Raw genomic sequence first — 21,842 nt, 5'->3', positions numbered from 1 at the left:
TTACTCCTCATTTTTATTAAAAACTTCACTAGGAAATTGCAGATTTTTGATGATGAGCTTCTGTTATGATCATATGTCATACACATGTGCACACTGATGACCATCAAATCTAAAACTGCCAGGCATAAGACTTCCTGTTTAAGGTCCTTGCTGCTTCCTCTTCCCTTTTCCCTCTTGAGCCATCTAAATGTTCTGAGTCTAGGTGATTGATTAGTAATGAAAGACAGGAGAAGTGTTTACTTGATAAGTGATAAGTTTTTTCCTTCTAGTAATTAATAGCTGCCTGTTTAAGGAAGGAAATTGAACTCTGGTAAAAAAGGAAGGCGTAAAAAAGTATTATTTTGCATATTATTACCTTTTAATATTATGGTTAAATTATAATTGGCTGTATGCTATTGAGTAAACTATTTCCTCTATTTCTAATATGTTAATCTTTGTCTTGAATCTCAAGTCTGATTACATCACAGAGATGGTGATAGTCTAATTTGGTGTAATTTGGAAAAGAAATTCCAATGACTCTAATCTTTTTGAATTGCAAAAAAACATAAAAAGATTGGATGAAAAAAATGCCCTAAAAGTCATTTTTTGGGAACCAGACCATGTTGAAAGATTGTGGGTCAGATGTGAAGCTACATCCTCTGGCATCACTTTGGAAAGCTTTTTCTCAAGTGGCTTTAAGTGGCACATGGAAAAGGGAGAATGAAGATGGGCCAACAGGCTTGTTCCTTATAGTGTAATTTGTGAAGACTAGTAGATAATTTGTGAAGACTAGTAGATATGTAAAATCCATCTTGAGCAATTAGAAGGCAATAAGGACTAATGACTTTTATGTTATCAATAAAATCCATGAATTGGAACATAAATATTTGAAAATATTTTATAGTAGAAGCTTAGTAGCTCTTCAGTAAAGAAAGCTTCTTGCTTAGGCTAGCTACACTGACTTGAATTATATAAAGAAGGATTCTTCTTGCAAATTTAAACTGTCTTTATCTTTTAACTGGATTCTTCTTATTAGAACAGTTTTTCCATAGAATTACAGAATATATGTCTTAGGTTATAGAAATAGCATTCATATAAGCCTTCTCCTCTTTGGATTTACTTTTTGGAAGTGGATAATCACTAAGGAAAAACTATGCATTATTTTGGGTTTCACCTTGGAAATGAACAACCTTAATAATACTTTGACCTGAAAATGTTTTACATTTGTTGAAGTATGTTTCATACTGTTGCTAATTGTGGTATAAGACAAGATTTGAACTTTAGCTGCCATCTTTGGTTCCTCTTAACTTGAAGTACAAAAGATTTTCAACAAAGAAAGGGCTGAATTGGAATGTGAATTATTTTAAATGGCTCTAAAATGAAAATGACTAATAAAATTAGACAAAAATGCCAAGATAAATCAAATGTATTTTTAAGACGATATGCTTGTTCTCTGTAATCTTTACCACAGTGCACCATTTATCTTTCTTATTAATTTGTAAAGTAGACATATTTCTTATATTTTTCATAAGTAGGATGTCAAAAGCCATAGGACTGACCAATGATTCTGAAAACACTGGCACAGCAATCCATATTCTTTAGTATGAACACTCCATCCAGTCTTCCTAGGGGATAGCTCAGGCCCATCTGAAGCTGAAATAAATGAAAATAGATTTATTTATTCCATAATATATTAAAGTCAGTTGCAAGTTTTCTTTTCTTTATAAAAAGGGCTAATATGTTTAGGATGCCAGTTATGATAGGCTTTGCTAAAACAAAACAGAAAAGTTGAAGCTACAAGAGATATTTATGTATTGTACAGATGGAAAACTCTTAAGCTTTCACATTTTTCAAGGGCTTGGTATTTCTTTTGAGTTTTTGAGGCTTTAGAACAGTGATTCTAGTGATTCTCAGAGTGTGGTCCTAGACTTCATCAAAATTAAAAACTTTTGCTGGGTACAGTGGCTTATGCCTATAATCTCAGCACTTTGGGAGGCCAAGGCAAGAATATTGCTTGAGCTCAGGAGTTTGGGGCTGCAGTGAGCCGTGATCATGCCACTGTACTCCAGCATGGGTGACAGAGTGATATCTTGTCTAAAAATATTTTAAATTAAAAATTAAAATTTTTTTTTAAATTAAAAAGTTTTGTGTTTCAAGTGAGATTCATCCCAAGTATGCAAGGATGGTTCAATGTGTGCAAGTCAGTGAATGTGATACATCACATCAACAGAATCAAGGACAAAAACCTATATGATCATTTCAGTAGATGCTAAAAAAGCATTCAGTAAAATCCAATGTACCTTCATGATGAAAACTCTCAACAAATTGGGTAGAGAAGGAACATACCTCAACATGATAAAGTCCATATATGACAAACCCACAGCTAATATACTGAATGGGGAAAAACTGAAAGCCTTTCTACTAAGATCCAGAACAAGATAAGTATGCCCACTTTCCCACTTCTATTCAACATAGACCTAGCCAGAGCAATTAGGCAAGAGAAAGATATAAAGAGCATCCAGATTAGAAAGGAAGAAGTCATGTTATCCTTGTTTGCAGACAACATGATCTTTTATTTTAAAAACCTAAAGACTCCACCAAAAAACTTTTAGAAGTGATAAATGAATTCAGTAAAGTTGCGAATACAAAATCAACATATGAAAATCAGTATTGTTGGCCAGCTGTGGTGGCTTACGCCTGTAATCCCAGCACTTTGGGAGGTCAAAGCGGGTGGATTGCTTGAGCTCGTGATTTCGAGACCAGCCTAGGTAACATGGTGAAACCCAGTCTCTACAAAAAAATTAGCTGGGCATGATGGCATGTGCTTATAGTCCCAGCTACTTGGGAGGCTGAGGTGGCAGGATGGCTTGAGCGTGGGAGGTGGAGGTTGTAGTGAGCCGTGGTTGTGCCACTGCACTCCAGCCTGGGCGACAGAGCCAGACCTTGTCTTTAAAAAAGAAAAAATAAATAAATCAATATTGTTTATATATACTAGCAGCAATCTGGAAAATAAATCAAGAAAGCAGTCTCATTTATAATAGCTACACACACACACACACACACCACACACCACACACCACACACACAGAATAACCAAACACACACACACACACACACACACACACACACACACACACACACAGAGAGAGAGAGACACACAGAATAAAATTAACCAAAGAAGTGAAAGATTTCTCCGAGGAAAACTATAAAATACTGGTGAAAGAAATTAAAGAGGACAGAAAGTTGGAATAATATTCCATGCTCATAGGTTGGGAGGATTAATATTGTTAAAATATCTTTACTACCCAAGGTGACCTACAGATTCAATGCAATACCTATCAAAATACCAGTGACATTCTTCATAGAAGTAGAAAAAAAAATACTAAAAATTCAAATGAAACAACAAAAGACCCCAAATAGCTAATGCAACCCTGAGCGAAACAAAGCTGGAGGCATCACACTACCTGATTTCAAAGTATGCTACAAAGCTATTATAACCAAAACAGCATGATACTAGCATAAAAACAGACACATAGACCAATGGAACAGAAGAGAGAACCCAGAAATAGATCTGTACACGTGGAACCAACTCATTTTGACAGTGGTGCCAAGAACACACATTGGGGAAAGAACAGCCTCTTTAATAAATGATGCTGGGAAAACTGGATATCCATGTGCAGAAGAATGGAACTAGATCCCAATTTTTTACCATATATAAAAATTAACTAAAAATGGATTAAAGACTTAAATGTAAGACCTGAAACTATAAAACTGCTGAAAGAAAACAATGGGGGAAATGCTGCAGAACAGTGGTCTGGGCAAAGATTTTTGGGGTAAGGCCTCAAAAGCACAGACAAAGCAAAAATAGATAAATGGGATTACGTCAAGCTAAAGAGCTTCTGCACAACAAAGGAAACAATCAAGAAAATGAAGAAATAGCCTACTGAATGGGAGAAATTATTTGCAAACTATCACAAAGGGATTAATAACTAGAACATATAAGGAAGTGAAACAACTCAATAGCAAAAGAAAACCCACGAATACTGTGATTAAGAAATAGTTAAAAGACCTGTACAAACATTTCTCAAAAGAAGACATACAAATAACCACTAGATATATTAAAGAAATGCTAAGCATCACTAATCATCAAAGGAATGAAAATCAAAACCACAATGAGATGTCATTTCACCACAGTTAGAATAACTGTTATCAAAAAGGTAAAAAATAAATGCTGGAGAGGATGTGGAGACATGGGAACACTCATACACTGTTGGTGGGAAGGTAAAGTAGTATAGCCATTGTGGAAAACTCTATACAGGTTCTCTAAAAAAAAACTAAAAATAGAACTGCCATATAAATCAGCAATCCCACTGCTGAGTATATATCCAAAAGAAAGGAACTCAGTATGTTGAAGAGATACCGTACTCCCGTGTTTATTGCAACACTATTCACATTAGCCAAGATATGGAATCAGTCTAAGTATCTGTCAACTGATGAATGGATAAAGAAAATGTGGTATGTATACACAATGGGATATTATTCAACCATAAAAGAGAATGAAACCCTGTCATTTGCAGCAACATGGATGGAACTGGAGGCCATTATGCTAACTGAAATAAGCCAGACACGGAAAGACAGGTATTGCATGTTCTCGCTCGTATGTGGGAGACAAAAATGTTGACCTCATGGAGATAGAGATTAGAATGGTAGTCACCAGAGCTGGGGGCATGAAGAAGTTATATAGAAGGAATAAGTTCTAGTATTCAGTAGTACAGTGGGGAAATTATAATTAACAGTAATTTATTATATATTTTTAAATAGAATAGAATTGTAATGTTCTCAACACGAAGAAAAATAGATGTTTGATGTGACAGATATCCCACTTATACCCGATTTGATCATTACACATTATATACAGGTATCTAATTACCACATGTACCCCCAAAAATACCCCAAGGATATGAACAGTTATATATCAAGTAATTTTCAAAAATCAAAATGAGCACACACACAGAAAACCATTAAGAGAATGACAAGATAAACCGAAATTGGGAGAAAATAATTGCAAATATTGTATCTGATAAAAGACTTGTAGTTAGAATACATAAAGAACACTTATGACTCACTAGTAAGGAGACAAACCGATTAAAAATGGGCAGAATAGATATTTCACTAAAGAATATTAGAAAAGGCCAATAAGCACATTGAGTAAATGATTTGCATCATTAATGATTAAAGAAATATAAGTAAAATTATAAGTAGATACCACTTCAAAACCACTAAAATAGCTATACTAAAAAGACAGACAAATAACAAGTATTGTCAAGGATATGAACAAACTGGAGCCTTCTTTCATTGTACCTAGGCAGTTTTCTTTTTTGAGATGGAATCTCACTCTGTCACCCAGACTGGAGTGCAGTGGTGCGATCTCAAGCGATTCTCCCGCCTCAGCCTCCTGAGTAGCTGGGATTAAGGTGTGTGTCACCATGCCCGGCTGATTTTTGTATTTTTAGTAGAGATGGGGTTTCACCATGTTGGTCAGGCTGGTCTTGAACTCCTGACCTCGTGATCTGCCCACCTCAGCCTCCCAAAGTGCTGGGATTACAGGCATGAGCTATCACACCTGGCTGGCAGTTTCTTAAGAAAAAGAAAAAAATTAATATGATATTGAATTTTAGTCATGGTTGTACAACATTTATTAAAAGTCATTGAATTATATATACTTAACATGGGTGAATTTTATGTAATGTAAATTATACCTCAACAAACCTTAAAAAGAGTAGTCCCAGGACCAGAAGTATCTAATTCACCAGTGAACTTCTTTTTTTTTTTTTTTGAGAGGGAGTCTCACTCTGTCACCCAGGCCGGAGTGCAGTGGCCGGATCTCAGCTCACTGCAAGCTCCGCCTCCCGGGTTTACGCCATTCTCCTGCCTCAGCCTCCCGAGTAGCTGGGACTACAGGCGCCCGCCACCTTGCCCGGCTAGTTTTTTTTGTATTTTTTTTAGTAGAGATGGGGTTTCACCGTGTTAGCCAGGATGGTCTCGATCTCCTGACCTCGTGATCCGCCCGTCTCGGCCTCCCAAAGTGCTGGGATTACAGGCTTGAGCCACCGCGCCCGGCCCAGTGAACTTCTTAGAAATGCAAATTCTCAGCCACAGTGAAGTAGAAACTGGGGGGGTGCAGCCCAGCAGTCTGTATCAAACCCTCCAGCTAATTCTGATGTAGGCTCCAGTTTGAGAATTACTGCTCTAGATTCAAGGAAAGTTAAGTGGAAGTATGGGTTGTTTTTGGTACCATTTATGTACATTCAGTCTACCCTGTTCCTGTAACTGCAGGAAAGGTTTGAATTAAGGACTATTTTAGTAGAGTTAAAGGAAATTATAGGGCAATGAGAGTAAAAATAAACTGGCCTTTCATGTTCTTGATATGTCCCTGTGAGAAGCTTTATGATTGTGATGTTTGTGTACCATATGTTGGTAAATTCCTGTGTTCTTTTAGGCTTGCTGTTAGTTAATGAACATAGCATAAACAGGTTCATTTGCCATAACGACAGTAGAAATTTAGATCCCTGAAAGGAATTATGTCTCCTAAATATTTACACAGTGTAATATAGCAGAGTCAGAAATGTGCAGTGATCCCAAAAAAGTAAAGATCTGACTATAGATAAAGAAGTAAATGGAGCAGCCGGCTGAACTGAGCAACTCATTCTTTCCCTCATCTGTTCAGTGTACTTTAAAAACCGTGATTAGAAAAGAGGCTGATCTGTACATAGCATGTGTTTTCAGAATTTTTTTTTTTTCAGCATTAGCTGGGTGGCCAACAGAAATTTTAAAAGTTGAGGCTGCTCCAGAATAGAGCTTCAAGATCCAAACTGGAGGTGAGTATGTTAGATGAAGTTTGTAGATAGGGTCTCCTTTGACTGGATAGTGGTGACTCCTGCTGAGGTATAAGTACAGAGGGAAGTAGAGTTCATGGGGAGAGGGATAAACAAATGTAAGAGAAGGGAGAAAGGGAGAAGTGAGGAATGGCGTCATGAATGTATGTCATTTGTTAGCGGAGTTGCTGAGATGTTAACAGTACAGTATAGAAACATATTAGTGAATATAGCAGAAACCATTGTTATTTCCAAAACTATATTCAACTATAGGTAGAAAAGAACTGGGCTGTTTGTTGCTGGCAAAGTATATCTCTGCTTCTGTCTTTCTCTTTTTAATTATTATTTACTTCTTACTGTTCTTTCCTTTTGCTTTTTTTTTCTGTTTGTTTATTTGGGATTTTCTTTTTTGTTGTCATTCTTAACGCTTTTAATAGTATTATTGGGAAAATATAGCAAAATATTAGAATATTCTCAAAGTTGGCTAATTCTCTCTTATGTTATTAGATAATGATGGAGTAGAATAATTTGCAATATATTTTATTCTAAAAAATCTATTCCATAGCAATCTGAACTTCTCATATTTATTACTGGACAAACTCCCACAGATGCATTTAAGCTAAAAATAAAAAAACAAGACATAGGAGCAGTAGAAGAGTAAATAAAGCAAACTTTTCTCTTCGTTAAGAAAACTTCAGAATTCTCTGTGCAACTTGTATCTGAATGAAGTTGCACTTGAAAAGTATAAACAAATGCAGATAATCTGGTATTATATGAGTAAATACAAATTTGAGTACATAAGAAATTGATAATTTTGGAGTTAACTGCAAGAATCAGGAGAAGCAACTTTTGGGTGTTTTGGGGGGATGGCAGTTGGGTTGACGTACTATGTTTTTTAAGTCAATACATTTCAAAATGTTGACCAAAGAACATTTTAATTATAAAATTAGAACAGTATTTATTCCCTGCCCCCTTAGGTTTTGTATCTTGTTAGCGGTGAACCTGAAATGTTTATAGTACTGTTGCAAATAATGGTTTCTTCCACAGTTATTGTTCCTTCCTCTCTGTGAGCCTGCTTTTCCTGTCCCAGAGTCAACAAGGCCCTTGCCTCTTGCCTAGTCTAATGCCACTTATGCAGCAGGTCTTGTAGTTGGTCCTGTGGCAGGTTTTTTCTTCAGTTCCCTTAGTGGTGCCATGCAGTACTTATAACAGCTTTATGTTGTTATCAGATACAGGTGGAGAAAAAAGATAAAAGGGATTTTGAAAAAGAACAGCAGAATGCGGGGAAGGAGGGAAGAGAGATAGTGAGATGCTTACTGTGGAAGGTAATGGGAAACGACAATTTCTGCTCATGCCATTCTTTGTCGAAATTTCTTCTGCCTCAGTAGAGGGACTTAATCTACAAATAGGAGACAAACTTTCCATCTTCTTTGTCCTTCAGTTTGTTGATTTGCTTTTCCCTATGATGACATTTGAAGGTACCATTGAGTTTGTCATCTCTGTGAAGTTTGGAATCCCAAAGTCCAAATTAAAGCTCTGCTTTTTAGTTGGTAATTCGGATCTGTCCATTTTAGGTTTTTTTGTGGTTGTAAAGTGTTCTTTTCATCATTGTGGTATGGGGCACCAAAAGAGAAGTAGCCAAGAGAATTCTGTTCTTTTGAAAGATTGCTCTGTAGCTAAGATAGGATAGGATGTCCATCTGGGAGTATACTTAGATCCTCTGGTTGTTAGACTTTTTGTATTCTCCCAGGCTTGGTATGGATCCTTTGTGTGATAACTGTACCACTGCTAGAGTTGGTCTCTGTGGAAAATGATCATCTTTTTTGAAACATAACAAACTTAGCAAAACAAAAACAAAACACTGGTAATTGAAGAATTGCTTCTAACTTGTCCTCCACCAGATGGTGCTAGTGTTACGTATCCAAAGGTAAACTCCTTTGGTATTGAAATAAGGAGGTTGTGTGTTTTCTTTCTCTTTTTCTGCCTCACCATATTTTGCCCTTAGTATTTTTTCATACATACTACTTTCCTGGCATACTGCTGTGTCACCTCACATCTTTTATATTGTAGATAGTGAGCTGATTATGCCTTAGTGATCATGAAGGATAACTTGGGAGGCCAAGTAAAATTCAAGAGGGCAAGGACCAAGTGAAATTTTAGGATGTATAATATGTATTTTCTTATAAGATTTTTTTTTTTTTATCATTCATTTGCTTCTTATATGGCCTGTGTGTAAAAGTTGAGAACTTACTCTTGCAGAACTTTTCTGCTTAGCTATCTTTCTTTTATATTATCATAATGATATCATAAAATGTCATTGCTTGAGATCTACAAATGATAGTGTTTACCCAGATTTAAGTTCACAATAACTTTAATAACTTTAAAAGAAAGTTTGGTAGATTAAAAAAAAAAGTTGGCCATTATCTGATATGATTCCTTGTCCAATTAATAATTGTTCTTACATTTTAAACCTTTTCTGATTACATATGAGTATTACATGGTTATTGCAGAAAAAGAAACAAGAATACAATTAAAGTAATAATACATGTTTAAATACTATTAACATATTACATAAGCCTTCTGTTTTTTTCTTTTACCCAGTTTTAACTTAATAATTTATCATAAATATTTTACATAAGATAAAAATGTTTTATAATAATAATTTCTAATGGCAGTGTAATTAAATGAACCCTTTAATGATAGGCATTTTTTTCACTTTGTTTCAGTCACAGTTGTGCTATCATAAATAGTGCGGTTTAATTTTTTTGAATTTTTACATTTCATTCACATACATTGTTAAAAATACAATAGCTTGTTCAGAGAGAATGTACATTTTTGTGATTTTTGATCTGATTTTCAAATTACCATCCAAGAGTTCTACAGTTTGAGAGTCTTTGACAGGGCATGATTCTGCTTGTTTCCCTATGTCCTCTTCACTAGATTACCTAAGGTTTTTTTTGTTTTTTTTGTTTTTTTTTGAGATGGAATTTCATTCTTGTTGCCCAGGATGGATTGCAATGGCACAATCTTGGCTCACTGCAACCTTCACCTCCCAGATTCAAACAATTCTCCTTCCTCAGCCTCCCGAGTAGCTGGGAATACAGGCATGCACCACCATGCTCAGCTTATTTTTATTTTATTTTATTTTATTTTATTTTTTGTATTTAGTAGAGACCGGGATTCACCATGTTAGTCAGGCTGGTCTTGAACTCCTGACCCCAGGTGATCCACCCACCTGGGCCTCCCAAAGTGCTGAGATTACAGGCGTGCGCCACTGTGCCGGCCCTACCTAAGTTTTTAAGGTGACTAGATATTGCTCATTTGAGAATCCCTGAAATGATAATTCATCATTAAATAAAAGAATTTAAAATTGCTTTGATATTTTCTTAGAAGTAAGCTGTATCCTTTAAGCATTAAATCTTAGAACCCTTATTATTTGTGGTAGTTTAGTTTTTGGCCTTGTCTCCTAGCCCTAAAATACAAACAGTTATTCTTTTGATACTTCAGAACAGGTTATCTCATATGCAAATAATTAAGATTTATGTTGGCTCATGTTTTTAGTGCTTTCTATTACTTGTTGAGAAACCTAGTGCAAGTCATTTAATCTCTCATGATACGTTTCTCAGTCTGACAAGTTGGAAGAATGTTTTTTAGATAAATTATTTTTAAAACTTTGAGATGAGCTAGGGATTTGGCATAGTAGCTTTTTAATACATTTGTTTTTGATAGGCAGAAGGAAGGAAAAGAGGAAGATGCTAAATATTTGTAGAACTTGAAGAATTCTAATATACTTTTGCAAAGAATTAAAAACATATCAGTCAGTATTGAGAAATTATATCCCAGTTGATTTTTGGTATCTTACTAAATCACTGCATTTTAATTTAAGCAAATTACCTTTAAATTAAGTTCTTCTGTTAACATAAGAAGGCATGTAATTTTTTTTAAAATCAGAAAAACCAAGTTATTTACATATTTGAGAAATTGGAAGAAAAGAAATTCATGCAGAGTCTTCATGAAATCTTGTAAATGAATGTGAAAACTGTTAGCCCAATAACTTAAAAAAAAAAAAAAAAACTAGTTTTTCTTTCTCATGAAAATAATCTCACCTTCCCATCTCAATTTGGCAAAATATAATAATGATAATAACATTCCTTACTGTCAGAATGAATAGTCACTGTAAGAAATGTTTTGGGAAACCTAGTTTTAAAAGGTCCATCAGTTTACAATCTGTCATGGTAGAAAAGACTTGTAAACTGTAGCAATATCAATTCTGTTGTTTAAACATACATCTTTTATAAAGAAAACAAATTATATTGATTAATGATTCGCTTTATGTAAGTAACACCATTGAATTTTACCTAAGATAAAACTTAGCATTTTTTTGCCAGGCATGGTGACTCATGCCTGTGATCCCAGCACTTTGGGAGGCTAAGGCGGGTGGATCACCTGAGGTCAGGGATTCTGATCAGCCTGACCAACATGGTGAAATCCCGTCTCTACCAAAAATACAAAAATTAGCCGGGCATGGTGGTGGGCGCGTATAATCCCAGCTACTTGGGAGGCTGAGGCAGGAGAATCACTTGAACCTGGGAGGTGGAGGTTGTAGTGAACCGAGATCACGCCATAGCACTCCAGTCTGGGCAACAGAGCGAGACTCTGTCTCAAAAAAATAAATTAATTAAATAAAACTTAGCATTTTTAACTCGTAAGGTTTTTGTCAAAAAATACAAAAGTGAATGCATTGATATTGTAGGTACTTTACTTGCTTTTTAGTTTATAAGTGTGTGGTTTGTTTCCTTAAAATAAAAATCCTAAAAATAGTGCTTAAATAAAATCTTTTTAATTATCAATTTAATTATAGAGAATTGTCATATTATAGATCTGGTAAAATGTAAATTCAATGGTAGCTTCTGAAGTGTAATTTCTTATATCTAAAGCTTGAAATACTAATGTATTGGTTTAGGTGAAAGTCTCAACTATAGCAATTTGAAGGGCCTTCTGAGTACTGTAATAATCTGTAAATAATGAGTTGAATTACAACTGTGGCAGTTAAAATCCCCCCAAATAATAAATTCTGCTCAGTCTTATTTGCTTCATGGCAAAATACATAAAATAATCAAATTGCTAGAATTTTGAGCCTAATTTGTTTGTACTGGTGAGAAATTTGTTTCGTGAAATGTAATATTAAATCGTTAGATGTATGAATTTTATATAAAGTTCATTTTTACTTTCTTCAAAATATATTAGAGATAATTGGAATAATTTCCCAATAGTTTATTGGAAAATTTCCCATCAAACAGAAAGTGTTTTTGTAAATCTAGTATATTTTCGGCAAGTGTCTGTTCTTGAACTCTTAAATAGGAATGAAAAAAGGAGGGTATTATAGCTTTTGTTCTTAACAACGTCTGGAAAAAAATCATCACCTCTCCCAGTTTGATTTGTTTCATGAATTCTTGTCACATATACTTCTTTGGTCCTTAAAGGTTTTATATTGAAGTACTCAATGTTGAGGTTTTTCTGTTCATTTAGGTTTTTAAGATTTCTGATCTATGCTGAGCACTGAACTGTTTATCAGACACTTACTATTCAGTAACTAAAGCATATGAAATTTACTACACTTTGTATTGGTTTAATATTAATGTTAATCCAAAATCTTTGGGTGCAATGTGTCACATCTGTTTTATATTCCTCTGTTTAAAAGAAATGGCAGTATGGTATTTGGAGGAATATTTATTATCTGAGTGTTTTTCTTTGCAATAGTTTCTCTCAGTCTATTGAAAATTATAACCTCCAAGAGCCCGGCAAATTCTCAGGTACCCAGTTGCTAAAAACCACAGTTAATTGGAATTTTTATTTACCGTTTAAGTTCCTTTTATTTAAATTGTTGTAACTTGGGAGGCTTCTGGAAGTGATAGAAAATAAATCTGTGGTGATATTTTTAAAAATATTCTTTTCTCTTAATAATAGGTCTAGCCTGTACTTTTATGGATACTCTGTCTTTTTAGAAAAGACTTTCTTAGATTGAATGTTGATTTGTATTTAAAACTGAATTTTCCATAGCTGGTTGCTAAATATTCTTATCCTGGGTTAAGTACCGTTTCTTAACCTTTCAGGGGGTCATGAATTTCTCTAAGTAGTCAGTGAATGCTAGAGCCTGTTTTCCTAGGGGGGAAATGTATATAAACACAAACGTTTTATGTACAGTTCTGATTAATCCTGCCTCTCCCTGCCCAGTAGTCCAAGGGCCCCGGTTAGGAAATGCCACTATAATGGAACTGAAAAAATCACTTCTTAAGTTAGTTTTAACATCACATTATTATGTCACACTACATTTTCTTCACTACAAGCTTTATTTAACATTACATTTTCTCCTTGATCATTATATTATTAGAAGATAAGCATAATCTAAATCTTATTTTGGAGAAAAAGCAATATTACCTTTTAATTTTAAAGCTGGTCTCTGAAATTATGGAACACATTTTGACTCCTATATGTCCTTAAGTTCTGCTTTAGATAAGTAAACAATCCACTTTACCTTTTGATCTAAGATAAAGGTAAAAGAAGAAAGAGATGAGTTCTTCTGGATCTTTTGTTTAGGAAAATAGCTCTTCCTTAGAAAATATGTTGCATTTGTTGTTTGGCACAAAAATATGAATTCTCATTTTATTGAGAGTTTGAGAAACTATTTAAGGGTTACCTGGTTGTGCTGGTTAAGGCTCAGACTTGGAAATCAAGCAGGTTAGGGTACAAATCTAACTCAGTTCCTTTCCAGCTATATAATCTTGGGCTTATTACTTATCCCCAAAATGGAACCTACTCTGTTAAATGAGATAATGTCTGTAAAGTGTTTTTTTGCTTTGTGTATAATATGCACTCAGTTAGTTCTTACTGTATCATGATGATGGTGATGATGAAAAACAGGATGAGCAGCTTGCTTTTCAGTTGTAGTGTTTATTTTTTTCTATTTAAATTTAAGATAGTAGATCTTGGTTGCAGAAAGAGAAGTCCTCACATTCCCCAGAATAATCTTTTCAAGTTATGGTGGCTTACATTTGTCATAAAAATTTATTCAAGAATTCTCCAAAGATGGGGATAGCAAACTAACTTTTCCACATTATACTTCTCAATGTTCAGTTGTTACAGTGGGGCAATATGTTAAATGTCATCCGTTAAATTTGCCTCATACAATTGAAGTAAATACTGAGGAGCAGAGAAAGAGGGAGGTTGCTAAGAGTGGATTAAAAAGTGAGTCCTAACATGTTTCTGGTTTTGAATATTGACACCTACATGGTCACGTGGTGTAGAACCACATGTATTGTGTGTACTTAGAATAGATGATGTTTCTTTGCATGTCATATCATAAAGGAGAACTCTAATGTAAAAATTTCTGATAAGCTGTACAAATGGCAATCCCCATACAAATGTCAGCTGTAAGGCAGTATTCTCATTGCGGTTTCTATGGTATTTGTAGCCAAAGAAGAAAGGAAGAGAATGAAAGAGAATGATTTGTGTGACTATTTGATTAAATAAATGATGAAATGAATTAACACCTGCTTGAGTTGAAGGCTTTAAGTTCACTGAAAGGATGATGATTTTCAGACCCTCCTGAAAAGTCGGATGACGTCCTGTCTGATCCCCTTTTTTTTTCCATGTTGTGGTTGTAAATTATAACCAGGTAATAACAATAACAGTGCTTATGATGGTGGTTTTTTGTATGTCTGCATGTGCACATATGCACACATATGTCCATATGCTCTCCAAGATGCCTTAGAATGATTCATCCAGATAAGAATCATAAATGTCAGTGAATATGGATTATAAACACAGGAGAGGCTAAGTGCATTCTGAAAATTTTGACGTTGGCATCATGGGAGAGTATTCATTGTATTAATCTGTAAACCATCTATTGTTACCAGTGACAGAGAAAGCAACTGATTGAATTCATTATGGATTTAAGTCTGTGTATTTCATATGTGAAAAAAACACTGCATCATCATTTTATATTAATGAAATATCAGATGCTGTCAGTATCATTGAGATATGAAGAGAACACTTTGCCCTGTTTTTTTTTTTTTTTTTTTCTTGTAATGCCTGGTTTCATTCCTTTATTTTCTTAGACCAGGCAGGAAGTTTGGAAAATGATATTCCCCTTTTTCTGTCTTCTCAGTATCGTCAGTGAAGCAGGAGCATCAATCTACAGTGTCAGCCCTGAAGCTAACAAAGAGATGCCAGGACTGGACCCTAATTTGAGAAGTGCAGGTAAGAAACTATGAACCATCACAAAAACATGTGATTTTGATATTTTGGACAGCATGTGTGGCATGCTAAATATTCTAAATATCAAAGAAAATTTAAAGTTACACTACATGCATAAGAATTGGCATATTAGAAAGAAAGTGATTATGGAAAAGAAGAGGAAGAATATTGTACTATTTTAAAGAACACTACTATTCTATAGTGGAAAGTTAACCCACAAAGTCTTTAGCAACATTAAATGCCAGAGAGTTCAGTAATAAAAATAATAGACTGGGTGCGGTGGCTGAAGCCTGTAATCCCAGCACTTTCAGAGGCCGAGGCAAGTGGATCACGAGGTCAGGAGTTCAAGACTAGCCTGGCCAAGATGGTGAAACTCCATCTCTACTAAAAATACAAGAATTAGTGGGGCATGGTGGCAGGGGCCTGTAATCCAAGCTACTCAGGAGGCTGAGGCAGGGAATTGCTTGAACCCAGGAGGCAGAGGTTGCAGTGAGTCGAGATCATGCCACTGCACTCCAGCCTGGGTGACAGAGTGAGACTCTGTCTCAATAAGATCTTTTATTATTGTTACAAAATATTATTAAAGCTTTTTGTTGGCAAAAATATTTGTAATACAAATTTATGAATGTACACAGACTTTCAGTTTAGTGCCAAATATTTGTCAAATGGCTAGTTTCTCGTCTTGCTAATAGAGTTGTCATTTGATCATGTTTTACTTAAAACAGCCTGCTTTGGTTTTGGTTGTATTTGATTGCTTTGATTTCTGTAATGTGGAATAGTCAAAATCTTGTGTGTGAAGAAATTAAGATACTTTGATGCATCTCAGGAAAGCAGTTGGTGTCATAATATGTTAGATCAGGTCAGTGCATTTTTCTGTATAATAGGTGAATATTTAGACCGCTTGGTTAGTAATGGACCTGTTATTTAATTTTTTCCTTAAATATTATCATCAGATTTCATTGGCTGTTCTTGAAATTTATACCTGGAGAGATATATATGAAATTTTTACATTAATCTAAATCTAAAAGTGTTCTTACATCCAAAAGAACTTGTAGTTTCCCTTCAGTTGTTTCATGACATAATTCACTCTCTAAAATGATCATCTTCTTAAATCCTAGCTAAAAATCTTGCTTCTCCTGGGAAGCTGCTTCTTAGCACAGCAGCTCAGCGTGATTTCTATCTCCTCACCATGTACTCTTTTTGTGGTTGCCTTATAATAATAATGGCAGAAGGAATAGAAAAGTAGTCATACTGGGATCTGCCAATAGTAATTTTTTAAGCACTTAGTATATGTGAAACATTGTGGTATGTTACCAAGATTATTTTATCCTCTCTATTGCCCTGTGAGATATTTATTATTATCCCCACTTTTAAAATAGGAAACTAAGGCTTAAAGAGGCCAGATAACCAGTAAATGTGCACATAATATTTGTGTACCTCATTTCTATGATAAAAGGGCACTTTCATTTATAAAAAAATAAAATCCAGGATTTCTCAAGTTGGCACTGAGAAGGTATCTCCCAATAGTGTGTTTGAAAAAATATTTAGACCATATTTTCTGAGAGATAACAATCCCTCAGGCCTCCCACTGCTGAAGAGACTGCTGTTTCTTCTTAACCACTGGCCCATGTGTGTAAATAATTGTCACAGTATTATAGGTGAGACAGAATTACAACGTTCCAACAAGACTCTATGAAAATAGAAGATAATAAAATGGAAAATCATTGTATGGTTCTAATTACTCTAATTTCAAAGTCTGCTATGTCTTCGGTGTGTGATTCAGTTTAAGTATCTGTGTCTTCCTTCTGTGTCTTAGCTCACTTCTATGTGGCAATGACCATGTTTAATATACACCTAGACACTTTTGAGTCTGGTCCTGGAGTCAAATATTCAAAGAGGTTGGAGTCTCTACTCTTGGTTTTCTAGAGTCCACTTTCTTTTCAATTCCTATTTCTCATTGAGAGTCTTTCTTTTTCCTGGTGATTGATGCCAGGGGTGACTTTTTACTTTATGTGAGATCTGAGCTACCTACAGGTGTGGATTTTACCTTTAAGTCCTCTAAATGTTTACTGTATAAGAATATAACAGAACTTCAGCATTCATGTGTGTGTTAAGCATGTGTAAGAAAATGACCCTCATTACTACATCTCATTGACCAGTTTATCAGCTTACTGAAAATAGAAGTTGTCTTCTATATATATGCTTATATTCCCCATGATGCATTGTACGTGGCCTTTAAATTGGATGGATATAGTAGATGGGTAATATTAAACTGTTTATTATGGATTTAAAGTGGAAGATTGAGTGTATGTTTTATTCCTTCTCTCCTTCTGAAATTGATTTAAATGACATGATAGAATGAAAGCATAAACCTAGTAAGATAAAACCTACTAAGATAAAAAGAATGGGAGAACAGATAGCAACAACAACAAGATTTGAAGCTTAAAGTGGATAGATGAGCAATAAGTCACCTAGTCAACTTGAGAATGTTGAATTCTGAGACAGCATTGTAGAAAATACAGAACTAACCTAGGATGGATCACACAACCCCTATAGGTTCAGGAAATGGTGCCAAGTACTTTGGAAGTATGCTGAGAGGGTTGAGGCTGGGTTGAAAATGAAAGTATTGGTTGAAAGTCTGTTTAAAAAGCAATGAGACCAAATTAAACATAGGCCTAGCAATTTCACTCCTACACATGTCGCCAGAAAAATTGAAAACAGGTATTCAACCAAAATGCTTGTATGCAAGTGCTTATAGCAGCATTATTTACAATAGCTAAAAGTTGGAAACAACTCACATGATGAAAGAATAAACAAAATGTGGTACAGCCATACAATAGAATATCATTCAGCCATAAAGAGAATGAAGTACTGGTACATGCTACAACACCGTGTGAACCTCAAAAATGTCATGCCAACATAAGTAAAAAAAGCCAATCCCAAAAGACCACATAGTGTATGGTTATATGAAATGTGCAGAATAGACAAATCTGTAGAGATTGAAAACTGACTGGAGGTTGTCAGGGACTGGGGAGAGACAGGAATGGAGAGTGACTGCTTAATGGGTACAGGGTTTTCTTTTGGCATAATGAAAATGTTTTGGAACTTGATAGAGGTGGTGAGGCACAATATTGCAAGTATCCTAAGTACCACTGATTTCTGTACTTTAAAATAGTTAATTATATGTTACAAGAATTTCACCTCAATAAAATAACAACAGCAATTAACATCCCCTTCCACAACAGTTGAGGAACTGTCTTTTCACTACCTTTGCAGAAGACTGGGGATTTGTTCTCTGGAGAGGGTTAAACAGAAGGATTCTACAAAGGAGGACACAGCTTACAAATGAGAGTGGGGATGCTACTGAAGTAAAGGGGAGTTGAGGAAATATTTACATACAGTTGTAGAGATCTTAGAGAGGAATAAATCTATGCAGATAAGAGGACTCTGTCAATACAAGAGACAACATTGAAGAAACTTGAGATTAGAGGTACCACAAAGAAATGGCCACAGCACCCAAAGTAAAGCCATAGTTGATAAGCCTTAACCACTGGGCAAAGCACTTAATGTCATTGTTTTAGCATCCTGCCCCTGGTGGACAGTCAAAGGTCACCTAACATGTAATGAAAACTTATACTATTAATATTAAAAACAGATGCCAAAATACACTAGGGAAGAAAAAAAACTACTTGGAGGAAATAGAGATGATGAAGACAGAAGAAAAAGTTTAACATTCTCAAAGAAATAAAAAATATTTTATTTATTTAGAGATATATTTACATAAAATAAAAGTCACCCTTTTTAGGTACATCATCTATGAATTTTGAAAAGTTTACACTAGTTGGGTAACCTTCAGTCTACCTCCATTACAGTGAGGATACAGAAAATTTTTTTCAGTTCAACATATTTCTCAGCTTCTTGTTCAAAAATGTAATTATTACTTAGAGGGTCAAGATTATAATAGATTTGCATCAAGACTGCTAAAACTACATTTTAATAAACATTATAGTGAAAAAATTCTAATTTGGAGTTGTTGGCTGAAAAAGACAACATGGGGGAATTTTGCTTATTTTCCTCTGTTCCTGTCTGACGTCAAGGGGAAGGATAAAATGCGATGAATATTGGACTTTAAAAATACAGATGTCTAATATTGCTAGATAACAGGATGAGACAAATTTTAAAGAGAGTACAGTTCACTATAGTCTTTTAAGCAAATAAATTGATTTGCTCCAGAAGCTTTAGGATTCTAGATATTTCATAGAATTGAAAGGCCAAAACCCATGACATTCTTTGGATATAAGACATATTATGAGTGAAGAGAAATGTTGCTTTCAAGGTTACTGTATGTGGGCATGCAAGTTATATACTCAACCACTTATCCATAGGAAGTAGCTCTGGTTGCATGTCTTTTAGGATGATAATCTTTACTCAGTCTGGGATCCCTTCCCAACTTTTGGCATATCAAGTGTAATTTTTTTCTCTAATGCTTAACTTTTTGTATTATTGTCCCATATTAATTGTCTTCCTCTATACATTGAGCTATGTTACCATTTAATAAATTAGCATTTATTAAAAAAACCTCTAAAATCCCTATATGTACTTTATGTTCTCATTTCATTGGTCTGTGTAGCCTACCACAATGCAACTCTCAATTTCTGTGGCTTATAATATGCCTTGCTTTAATTTTTTTAAATTGCATTTTTCATAGTATTTCTTTTTTTTTTGCAAATGAACTTTAAAGCCATTTAATAAATACAGTTGACCCTCTGCATGTGCCCACAGATTCAACCGTGGATTGAAAGTATTTAAAAAAAAAAAATAAATAAATAAATAAATAAATAAATAAATAAATAAATACAACAATAAAAAATATAGATTTGAAAATATAGTATAACAATTATTAACATAGCATTTACATTGTATTAGGTATTATAAGTAACCTATAGGTGATTTAAAGTATATGGCAGGGTATGTGTAGGTTCTATGCAAATGGTACTCCATTTTATATAAAGTACTTGAGCATCCACAGATTTTGGTGTCTGCAGTGATCCTGGAACCAATCACCCAAGGATACAGGATGACTGTATTTGTAAAAGTCTGTAGTATATAGAGTGAAATTCTGTAAAATTTCCACTTTCATCCCTGTTCTGCATGTTTTATTTTTATTATTCATGGGTTGTTTATATATATATGTGTGTGTGTGTGTGTGTGTCTGTGTGTGTGTGTGTGTGTGTGTGTATGTTTAACATTGTGAATAGGTTTTTATCCATGAATCGATTGTTTTATTGTTTTCATTACATTTTAATTTCATCATACTATACATAAGATCTCTGTAATTTATTAATGTATAACTACAAGTATGTACCCTTTCACCAGCATCTCCTCATTCTCTCCACTCCCCAACTCCTGTGTTATTGGTTTGATAGCATATGGTAGAAGCATCAGTTTTTGTTTGTGTGTCTTGAAACTACCCAACTAATTGGAATCTTGTTAGTTCTGATATTTTTTCATTTGATTTGCTTAGGTTTTCTAGGTAGATAATCATATGTAAATAATGTCATTTCAATATTTATATCTTCCCTTTTTGTCAAGTTGCATCAACTAGAGTTTTCTGAACAATGGTGAATAGTAGTGAAACAGCGAACTATTGTCATTATATGTGGGCAAAGTAGTATTTGGCATACATTTGGACATACTACATTTTAAAAAACAATAGCTTTGTTGAGATATAATTTACATAACATAACATTTACCCTTTTAAAGTGTACAAGTCAGTGTTTTCTAGTATAGTTAGAGCTGTGCAACTATCACCACCGTCTAGTTTTATAACTTCATCCCAAAAAGAAGCCCATACCCATTAGCAATCACTTCCATTACTGTCTTCACTCACCACCCAAACTCCTGGCAAACATGAATGTACTTTCTCTCTGTATGGATTTTCCTGTTCTGGACAGTTCATATAAAAGAAATCATACAATATGTGGTCTTTGTGACTGGCTTCTTTCACTTAAGTGTAATGTTTTCAAGATTCCACATGCTGTAGCATGTATCAGCCCTTTATTTCTTTTTATTGCCAAATAACATTCTATTGTATGGGTATACAACATTTTGTGTAGTCATCAGTTGATGGTTGTTTTTTTTTTTTAACATTTTTGGCTATTACGAATAAGGCTGCTATGAAAATTCATGAATAACATTTTATATGGACATAATGTTTCCATTTCTCTTGAGCGTATACCTGAGAATAAAAAGTAGGACACGTGTAACTATGTTTAACATTTTCCAGAAATCTTTTTGACTTCTATTACTTTGCTGTCCTCATCACTTATTCTCTGCCTCTTTTTTTACTTCCTCCTTTTCTTCTTTGTCTCAAAATGTGACGTTCCCTAAGTTTTGGGCCATAACTCTTCCTCCCTCTTAATTATCTTTATCAGCAATTCATTAGACTCCCTTTTCCTGAGCTATCTCCCTCTTACTTTCAAGAATCTATTGTCGGCTTGATCATTCTCAGCCTAGAGCTCTGCATTATTACTGTCTACTAAACAACTCATTCTTGATTATCTTGCCGGCAGGAAAGTAGCACCATCTCTCTCTAAAGCCTGGATATAGGAGTTATAAAAGTGTTGTATGACATTTTTGTTTTCTCAGTGCATACAAAAGTTATGTTTACACTATAGTGTGTTAAGAATCTAATGGCATTATATCTCAAAAAAATATGTACACACCTTAATT

At 34.5% G+C, this 21,842-nt stretch overlaps 1 protein-coding gene across 1 annotated transcript in view; it reads left to right on the top strand.

Moving 5' to 3' along the window:
- Nucleotides 1-21,842, top strand: part of SRBD1 (S1 RNA binding domain 1) — a 222,921-nt gene that overhangs the window by 109,260 nt on the left and 91,819 nt on the right. The window contains exon 16 of the mRNA XM_025354851.1: nucleotides 15,022-15,113. Coding sequence (XP_025210636.1) covers nucleotides 15,022-15,113 — 92 coding nt within the window. The remainder of the gene's footprint in view (nucleotides 1-15,021; nucleotides 15,114-21,842) is intronic.

This window comes from Theropithecus gelada, chromosome 13 (genome assembly GCF_003255815.1).
Source record: "Theropithecus gelada isolate Dixy chromosome 13, Tgel_1.0, whole genome shotgun sequence".
NCBI classification, from domain to species: Eukaryota; Metazoa; Chordata; class Mammalia; order Primates; family Cercopithecidae; genus Theropithecus; species Theropithecus gelada.
The sequence above is the reverse complement of the archived record's forward strand: the minus strand, read 5'-3'. Positions and strand labels throughout refer to the sequence as shown.